The sequence below is a fragment of the Mytilus edulis genome, chromosome 14 (genome assembly GCF_963676685.1).
Source record: "Mytilus edulis chromosome 14, xbMytEdul2.2, whole genome shotgun sequence".
In the NCBI taxonomy this organism is placed as follows: Eukaryota; Metazoa; Mollusca; class Bivalvia; order Mytilida; family Mytilidae; genus Mytilus; species Mytilus edulis.
This window is the reverse complement of record NC_092357.1, coordinates 65,498,033-65,508,674: the sequence shown is the minus strand read 5'-3', so window position 1 is coordinate 65,508,674 and position 10,642 is coordinate 65,498,033. Positions and strand designations below refer to the sequence as shown.

Genomic DNA, 10,642 nt, shown 5'->3' with positions numbered 1-10,642 from the left:
ATCTTTCTCCTCCCTTTTGTTGATTCCTATTTGTCTCAGATATATGTTTCCCATTCATACATCAGCAACTACATTACAAATCAATACTTAGTATTTTGTAGATGTATTAGTTAGCTATACACATAAACTAATCTTCTTCCAGTTTCCCTTATTAAGGAATAGCTTTTATATTTTTTTATTCGAAGAAATAGCATCAAAATTGTGGTGCATACTGGATAACCCTCGTAGATGTTTATAGTGTTATTGTTTTTTTGTTATTTGAAAAAACAGAAAAAATATAGTCATTTCTTATTTATAACTTAATTTTGAATTCCATTTTAAGCCGGAGTTCATCATGAAAAACCTTGGATGAAGTCATGTTCACATGACAAAATAATCGTCTATGAGCTGATAGTAAAAAAACTGCAAGTCTATCCGAAGATGTGTTATATCCAAAATTAAGTTATTACAAAATAAAACAACACAAACACTCAACTATTTTATTTGCCAATAACAGCATATTTAAATAACAGAATAATTACGATCATAATTTTAAAACATAACTTTAAAAAAGAAATAAAACAAAGTTTATCATGATAAGTAATGAGTTAATTAGTGTTAATGTCAAAGTAAATGCAATAAGTAATTCTTAAAATATATGGCATGACCTATTGATTCAGCTTTGTTGCTCTGGAACCTTTACTTGGCACCTATATTAATTAATATTAAGGTTATTTTGTTATTTTGTTTTTTATAATAATTTTATAATGTAGACATTTTTAGAAATCTATTAGAATACTTCAACTTGATATTTTATATATATTTTTTTAAAAGACAAAGGGTACCAGTGTGAGATCTATGAAAAGTCTAGAGAGAATAGTTTCCTGCCAAATTTTTGATTGCTTTATCTGTTTTTTGTGTGTGTACCTTTAAATCGGGGTATTTTATTTAAAAAAAACAATATAAAAAAGAAGATGTGGTATGATTGCCAATGAGACAACTCTTCACAAGAGACCAAATGAAATAGTAATTAATAACTTTAGGTCAGCATACAGCCTTCAACAATGAGCAAAGCCCATACCGCATAGTTTATTGAGAAATCATACTGCCGTCTTTAACCAGTTGTGGCACTCTAACCGAGGAAAGTGCACTCACTGACGTCGAAGAAACACCTGGCGGAACTGTTCTATCTCGTTTCTTTAGACATTCAACATCATTTTGTGAGCACCCTTTAACAAGTAGACTATATAAGCCACCAACACCGGTACCAATGACAGTCTTTGTACCGAGGCTTAGTCCAGCAGCCCCGGCAGATTGAAGTGTGGCAACAACACTACCAGCGGCCACACCTCCACCATTGGCAGCCGCTGACCAGGCCATCATTCTGGCTGCCATTGATCCAGCAGCTATGCCACTTCCGGTGAATCCAGCAGCACCAAGCACAACAGGTGCCGCCGCTATTGAACCTGCCCCTAATGCTACTGACCCTCCATATTTCTTTGTTAGGCATTTGATGTCATTCCAATTCAATTCTTTTATTTTTCTTAGCTTAACATCACCTATGGGGAAAAAATACATAGTATTTAAAAAAACCGTTGAAACTATTATCTTAATTCATATCAAAGTGCATGTGAAAATTTAAATACAATGAATAAAGATAATGGGATGGAGTTAGTATATATATTCGATCATTACCCTAGAAAGTAGTGTAACAACACATCATAAGACCCCTTAGCAACCTCTAACATAATAGGTATCTAGCTATCCAACTTATCAAGACTAAACAAATTCTTGAACTAATACATCTCATCAGAGATATATAATACAATATGAAATATATGATATGTCTCTGGTTCCTACAACAGTGCTACGGATTGCATCCTTTGCACCAATGAGTCCTGTTCAAGAAACTACTGGCGAGATTGAAGGGTGCTGACTATTCACCTAGGCTGGTCCTCTCCTTTGCAACATACGGGTATAACAGATACCTTTGTTGTCTGAGCCAAACAGATAAAGGACAGAGAACCAGTCTGACAATTCACCGTTTCAGAATCTAATTGGCATTCTGGGTAATATTTTTAAGAGTACACAAACACATTGAGATTGGTTTAAAACGTCTTAAAGAGGGGCGAAAGATACCAGACGGACAGTCAAATTCATAGATCGAAAATAAACTGACAACGCCATGGCTACAAATGAAAAAGACAAACAGACAAATCATAATAGCACACATAGTAAACTAAAGACTAAGAAACAGGAACCCTTCCAAAAACTGGGGGTGATCTCAAGTGCTCCGGAAGATTAAGCAGATCCTGATCCACATGTGGCACTCGTCGTGTTGCTCATGTAGACTTATAATATTATTTTAATTTTGGAATACGAACAATGAGATAACCCATAATAGTATAGTCCTTTAGAATCTGATAAGGAGAACCAAAGGATATACTAGCTTGGTAATGTACAATAATGGATGTAGTTACTATACCTGTTCTTACAGCTTCTCTGTATGTCTCTGATAAAGTCAAACGCCATAGTTCTATCAAACTCAACCCTTTTTCGTTTGCTGTCTCTGCTGGCTTTGCTGTATTTGCTTCGCCCATTATTATTTTACCTAAAATGAGGACAACCAACAGTTTGTTTGTACGAAAAACTTTAATAAATAAATACATACATCTTGGTAAGAGAAAAATTATTGAATGCTTCATTGACTTGCGCAAAGCTTTTGATTCTGTGTGGCGTATAGCTTTATTCTTTAATCTTTTGTCTTCAGGAGTTGGTAATAAGATGATTAATATGATTAAATGTATGTATTCTAAGACAATGTCAGCACTGCTAATTAACAATTGTTTATTTGACTACTTTGATATAAACCGAGGAGTTAAGCAAGGAGATTCTTTAAGCCCTACCCTTTTTAACATATATATATATATAGATGCTGTACCAAGTTTATTCTTTGGAAATGAGTGTCAACCGCTATCTCTCAAAAGTAATGTTATTGGAAGTTTAATGTTTGCAGATGATTTATTAATAATGTCAGAATCAAAAGAGAGTCTTACGGAAAGCTTAGATATGCATTTCGACAATCTAATAGTTATCAAATGTACCCGGCTTATAATTTAATACATCACGCATGTTGTAATAAATTATAAGCCGGGTGCATTTGATAACTACTAGATTGTCGAAATGCATTATTGTATTGTTTATTTGTGTATTTCTCTGTTCTGTAATGTAATGTTGTCTATTTTCGCGTTTCATCTGCATAAGACTCATCAGTTATATAAATTTTGTCTCTGTTATTATATTAAAAAATGTGTTCGTGATTTATTTCAATTTTAGTTTTTTTTTAAGTATATTACTGTTAATCTAGATCAGGTAAAATTTACTTAACCAATTTATGTAGACTGTTCTAACAAACACAAAATATTTTTTTGTTTCTTCGAATAAATCTTTTTTTTAAACTTAGCCATTTTACGGGGAGATAACTCTGATAGTAGAAGTTTTATAAAAGAATGTTAATGAAATTTCCCTTTTTTTACGACTAGAAGGAAAACAAGTTCTATGACATTTTTTTTTTTATATTTTCCTTATCCAGATTACAAAACCTATCTTTTGATTTTTGTTTCGAAATTCTGTCTCATACATGTCATATATTTCTTTTCGTCCACGAAAAAAATAAGTTTTTCATGAATAATTTATGCCTTGTAGCATCAAAGAACAGTGACCCAGACTTTTTTTTTTTTTTTTTTATATATTTGAAAAAAATCATTAAAATCTACACTTTGGCAAAGTATAAGAAAAACATACCTGGGGAATCATGTCCCGATGATTCACCTTGATTTCAATTAATGACCTTTTTTATCTAAATTTAATTTACCTTGAACAGGTGTAGCCAATATACCAAGCAACACACACAAAACAGTTATATATCTTTGGTCCATTGTTGGTTTTTCTATAGACTTGTCTTTTGGTATTTTCAATCGGTATCCTGAAACACAACATACATACACATACATATAAAAAGTAGAGGTAAACAACAAAGATCAAAACAAGACACTTCAGTGGGCAACACAATGCCCTACAAAAACTAGCTGTGAATTCAGATGCCCCCAAAACAGCTCTTAAGGTAAACGCGCGTCTGGCATTAATACAAAATTTAATCCTGGTATCTACTAGTATGATGAGTTTATTGATTAAATATCTAGAACGATTATTTCTGGTATTTCAAAATCAAAGATGGAGAAAGACACCGTAGCTACCTTATCTAAAAATAAAAAAAAACCCACCGCAATGGTAATCGAATCATGAAAATCATGAAAATCATAAATACCAGGATTAAATTTTATACTCACGCTTAACGAGCGTTTCGTCTATTAAAGACTTGTCAGTGATGGTCGAATCCAAATAAGTTGAAAAGGTCAAATAAAGTACCGTAAGTTGAAGAGCATTGAGGACCAAAATTCTTAAAGGTTTTACCAAATACAGCTGAGGTAATCTATTCCTGAGGTAGAAAAGAAGTTAGTATTTAAAAAATTCAAAAGTTTTGTAAACAGATAATTCATGTATATGACCATATAAATGATAATTCATATCAGCACAGAAGTGCTGACCACTGGACTGGTTATACCCTTGGTGAATTATAGTTGATCAAGAGTAAAATAACAAAAAAATTAAACTCCATGGAAAGTCAAAACGGAAATTCCTTTATCAAATGGCAAAATCAAAACCTCAGACACATCTTACGAATGGATAACAACTGTCATATTCCTAACTTGTAACCATTATTTACAACGAACTACACCAAGTTAATGTCCCGTCATGTTTAAAAAGGGAGGATATATCAACTGGATAATTAAGACAAAGGCCGATAGCATAAACTGGCGGATCCAGGGCTTTGACCTTCCTTTTCGATTTTTTATCATTTGTATATCAATGTTTCATTTCTAAAGTGATTCTAGAGTCAATACTCTCCCCCTTGTTCGAAATTGCTGCAACCGCGCCTGGGTCATGGAAAATAAAGACAAGCAGACGAACGAAATCCACAAAAATACTAGATTGAGCAAACCCGAATACTTTAAAGATCAGTAATGATTTCACGATGTGCTCTCGTATAGTGATCTTAAACATATTCTGTTCCAGTAGTAAACTCGTCACTGTATTAGTATGACTCTTAGTATATATTTTTTACACCTAGACAATCATCGCATAACTAACTGCATTCAAATCATAAAAGATTCTTGATAAAAAAAAACATATTATAAGAGACCACACCAATTTGATGTTCTGTTATGAATTGTAAAAAAAGGCCGCAAATACAAATGGAACAAAATAAAAGCCGGTTAAAGATAAGGGGGAAACTTTGGTCATATCATGAACTTTTAACATTTATTATACACCTTCTTATAGTGCAAATTTGGGGTATCAACTAAGTTGTCTGTGTGTCCGACCATCAGCACTTGCGTGCTTTCAAGAATCGAGATATGATTATTATGGTTTTGGTTGAAAAAACACCGACTTTCATATTAGCCAGAGTATTTGATCTGGAAATGTTGAAAACAAATTTCTCGCCTCAATATGAAATAATGCATTACACATATGTAAAACAATATAGCTTGTATTTGTGTAACGTGTCTTAGCGATTAGTTGTAACCTTTGTTATGAATTTATGCATTTGTTTACTTCCAGTATCTTGTATTATACAACACTATGACGTACAATTTGAATGTGACACACATAAAAGCATATAATATATTTATATCGGGAATTTTCAAATGTTCTAATCTACATGTACTTGTTGATATTGTCTATCTCATTGAAATTATCGGTTATAAATAACCTGACATTTATCAAAGCATAGATAAAGGAAAAAGGAAAATAACAATAATAACGAACACCAAGGGAAATGCAAATCGGAAAGTCCCTTTTCAAGTAGCAAAGTCAAAAGATGAATCGCATCAAATGAGTGGAAAACAGCTGTCATATTCCTGAATTGGTGCAGGCATTTTCTTATGTAGAAAATGGTAGATTAATTATTAAACCTGGTTAGTCTAACCGATCACTTTTCCTTTTCGTTTCATTTATTATTACTACAATATCACTTGTGTGTGTGTTCTTTATACAAATATTTTGTTTAAGTGAATTCTTACTTCTTTCTCCATCCTTTCATTGGAGTACTGGAGTTGCTTATTTATTTGTTTTCTTAATAAGATATTGTTTATTGATGTAATGGGATCGTTATGGAAAAATAAATAACAAGTCCTGTCAAGAGCTAGGCGAAAATAAAAAATATGTACGATATCAAGTAACAAATAAAAACATATTTGTGCTATCTCGACCGCAAAATGTTACGAACAACGATTAAACGTTGTCCAAATACGTGAAATACTATCACCTTACATGACATCTTCGTTTAATGAAACATTCATGTCAGTCCAACATTTTCCAAATAATATTTCTCTTTTGATTAACTATCACGATGAGAGAAGGAAATAATAACTGGTCCGTAAACTACATACATTCAAACTTGAACATGATAAAAATTAAGCCTCCATGTTGGGGGCCACACTATGACCCATCTGCTTTGACCGAAAATTGTTCACTTGTTATACATTGTGACTTAGATGGAGAGTTGCCTCATTGGCAGTCACACATTCTTTCTTATACTTATGATTTAAAATGAAAAATGCGATAAATGTTATGACAATAATGCCAAATCACCTACATCAACCTTGTAATATTGACCACTGTAGGTTGTGTCTAAACTAGCCTCACAACAATTAAGTATCATTGAATCCTGTTTTTGTTTTCCTACCTATAACTTGTACCAAATCAGCCAGATTTTAACTTAATACCTTTACTTACCAGAAGAAAGGAGTTTGATTCGAAAATGGATATATGCTGCATTTTAATTTGTCCTTATAGGGTAGCTTTTTATCTCTATTTACATACGAGATAGTGAGTTTAATTTCATATGGTGTTTGATAATGTTTATGTTATGATGACAAATTACAAATACCCATAGATTGGAAATACCCATAAGCGAGGGTCCTTGATACGGTTGTAGAATAGATAATGATTAGACAAAGACTGCAGAAAAAAATAGAGGGGAACAGTCCAACGGTAATATAAGATGTATGCCAATATCAAAACACTTGGCCTAAATGTTCATTGAGTAAGCAAACCAAGAGACTTGTTCTAAAACATATATTTGAAAGGCAAATGAAAAAAATCAACGTCACTACCAAACAAATGAACTGATATTAAGACTACAATTTACTTATTTTTGCATGATAAGTTCGGTTCACATACATCAACTGTTACACAATTGACCTGCTTTTTGACAGACACACCTATTTTGTTCACATCGATTCTCCCGAGAACATCCACATTTAAAAAAAAGCCTTGTTCAACATAAATGTAAAACTCTTTTGATAACTGCTTGTCGAACTGACATGAAATTGTTAAATTGATACAATAAACTTAAAACAGGGAATTAAGGGTTCGATGCCACTGCTGGTGGAGATTTATTTCCCCGAGGGTATCACCACCCCTGTAGTCAGCACTTTTGTGCTGACATGAATTATCATTGATATTGGTATATAAATTAAATGTTTACAAAATTTTGAATTTTTTAAATACTAAGTCTTTTCTACCTCAGGCATAGATTACCTTAGCTGTATTTGGCAAAACTTTTAGGAATTTTGGTCCTCAATGCTCTTCAACTTCGTACTTTATTTTTGCCTTTTAAACTTTTTTGGATTCGAGCGTCACTGATGAGTCTTTTATAGACGAAACGCGCGTCTGGCGTATATACAAAATTTAGTCCTGGTATCTATGATGAGTTTATTTAAGCAGGTTTTTATTGTATGACCCTAACAAAATGCCATGTTTGAATAAAGACTAGTATGTTGTTAATGTATTGAAGACATGCATACATTTTGATATCTTCATCTGATGATTACTTAAAAAAAATCACATCTACAGCAAACAAATATTCACTTTTGATTTGATTTTAATCTAAAGAATAGAGAACATAAAGAAACTTTTGTTTTTAAAGCTGTTCCACTTTGTGTTTGAAAACATGTATGATAAATATTTGAGATATGACCAATGTAAGAAACGCAAGTACAAACAAAATTGTTTAGAGCAACAACTGTAGACTTTAATATAAGACTTTTAATAAAATAACAAAGAATTTCCATCTTTTTTTTAATAGAAATTCACTGAATTTAATTAGGGAATCTGAAAAAAAAAATAATCTTAGATATTTCATTGATTTTGTAAAATCCCTAGACAAAATAAGGGATCATTTTATAAAATCACTAACAAGTTCAGTGATTAAACAAAATCTTTTTTTCAAAAGTTATTTTACGAAATCCCTAATTTTACAAATTCAATGTAACATATACGTGAACTTGCATACGGTCGATTTCTATCCGACTCAGCTCATATTTTGAACAGTTAAAGCAAATATTAAATAGATACAGGTTCATTGACAACGTACGTACTTAGGTCATGTTATCTTGGTTATAGAATTTGTGTTTTTCTTATGATGCAGGGTAAAATGTTTCCCGAAAAGGAGCTCCATAACTTATTTATATCTGTGGCTTATTTTACTCCATAACATATTCTCTTTCGACTTGAAGGATCAATTTTGTTTTAGATTTATGAGTTTGACTGTCCCTTTGGTATCTTTCGTCTCTCTTTTAAATTCTAGATTTGTTGTTTTACTTCCCCTAAATACATCATGAAGACAATATATTTTGAACAGTAAAATTCATTTTTATTTCATTTAAAGTCAATGTCATTTTTTTAACAGCCTCCTGTCGCATACATAACCACCCCACCCGCCGAACCAGTCGTAGAACCGATGATAAACTTTGCAGTTGTGCTTAATCCTTTAGCTGCTAGCGATTGGACCTTTGCAACTGTTCTACCAGAAGCTATGGCTCCACCATTGGCACTGGCAGACTTGTTATCATTTCAAATGCCACTGTGTTAGCTCTTATACCAGCCGATGTAAAGCCGACAGCATTAAGTACAACTGGTACTGAATATACTGCACCTACTCCTATTACGACTGCTCCTCCAACTACCATTGTCTCACACATACAACATCACCCCAGTTCCATCCCTTCTTACTTGATTGATCAGTTATTCCTATGAATATAAATTGACATAGCGTAAAACTCTTTACAAATTTAAATCTGCTTTCACAAAATAAATTACTTAGTATGTCTTCTATTTCAGAAATCATTCCCAGTGTAACCCTGCGTGCATGCTGATGTATATGCAGGTTTCATTGATTGATTGGTTAATGTTGAACGCAGTATTGTGCTATTTATTGGCGGTCAGTTAGTATTGGAGGAGAAAACAGAAGTACCTGGAAAGAACCAACATCCTTTGAAAGGAAGACTGCCAATCCAAGTTAAGATTGGTGTCGAGTGCACCTGCCACGTCCGTGATTCGAACTTACAACCTTAATTTTTAACTACATAAATGTCCTTACAAACAACGTTATATAGGTTTTCTAGAGGTGGCGTGAATTAGATGTTGATACTAAAAAATTCAAAAGATCTTTTGGACATCATCCAATTTAAGACTATTTTATCTAAAATAGTATCAAAACAATTGACTTTTCTATATTTAAAACACGTATTCCCCATTCCATTCTTAAATAAAAAAGGGAAAGAGTCGATCCTGCTTTTTTTTCAGAAAAAAATAATGGCGTACGTTGATAAAAGTGTCATATTTTAGGGAGGAAAGATCTTTCTTTGTAAAAATCACTCTGATTTAAACAAACATTTATTTGAAACTGACATTAACAAGATGCTTGATTCCTTGTTTTGCAACATATTTTAAACGTTTAGGGGGCGTGTTTAAACAATATCATCCAAGGACATAGAAAGAAGTAAGCAGTATTCTTTAACTTACTTCCGCTAGTTGATGCTCTCTCACTCAAATAATTCAACATTTGATGCCTATATGTTACACGCATCTATCCCATCGAATTTAATAGATTAAGAATACAACAAATACAGTAAACAGTTATAAGAAGATGTGGTATAAGTGCCAATGAGACAACTCTGCACTCAAGTCATAATTTGTGAAAGTAAACCATTATAGGTCAAAGTACGGTCTTTGAGCATTCAATTTGGATAACAACTAACAGCAAGCTATAAATGGCCCGAACAGTCCATACTGAAAAACCATTAAAATGTAAAAACCAACGGCCTAATCTATATTAATCTAATTCTTCGAATAAATTGCAGGTAAACGTTAAATTGATATTATATAACATATTCATATTAATCTAATTTGGATCAATGAACTTACATGGAAGATAATATCTTGTATCGGTGTATGCGTTTTACCCTGAATTATAATATTACTAGACGGTTTTCAACTTATCTATTAATAGTTGGATAATGGTGCACGTGACGAACATTTATATAAATAGAACGAGAAAGCACTGGATCACTTTAATTTTAGATATAAAATGAAATACAAATTTAAAATGATATTCAAATAGTTATCAAAGGTACCATGATTATAATTTAGTACGCCAGACGCGCGTTTCGTCTACATAAGACTCATCACAATGCATCAGTGACGGTCATATCAAAATATTTAAAAGCCAAACAAGTACGAAGTTGAAGAGCCAGAC

The 10,642-nt window shown here is 32.5% G+C and overlaps 1 protein-coding gene across 1 annotated transcript; it reads right to left on the bottom strand.

The window, feature by feature from the left end:
- Positions 1–465: 465 nt before the first annotated feature.
- Positions 466–6,907, bottom strand: LOC139502832 (uncharacterized). The gene is made up of 4 exons (XM_071292451.1): positions 6,838–6,907; positions 3,854–3,964; positions 2,465–2,590; positions 466–1,538 (listed from the first exon to the last, which is right to left on the bottom strand). Exons 2-4 carry the CDS (start codon positions 3,915–3,917, stop codon positions 1,069–1,071), a joined length of 660 nt encoding a protein of 219 aa, XP_071148552.1. The 5' UTR covers positions 3,918–3,964; positions 6,838–6,907; the 3' UTR covers positions 466–1,068.
- Positions 6,908–10,642: the final 3,735 nt, after the last annotated feature.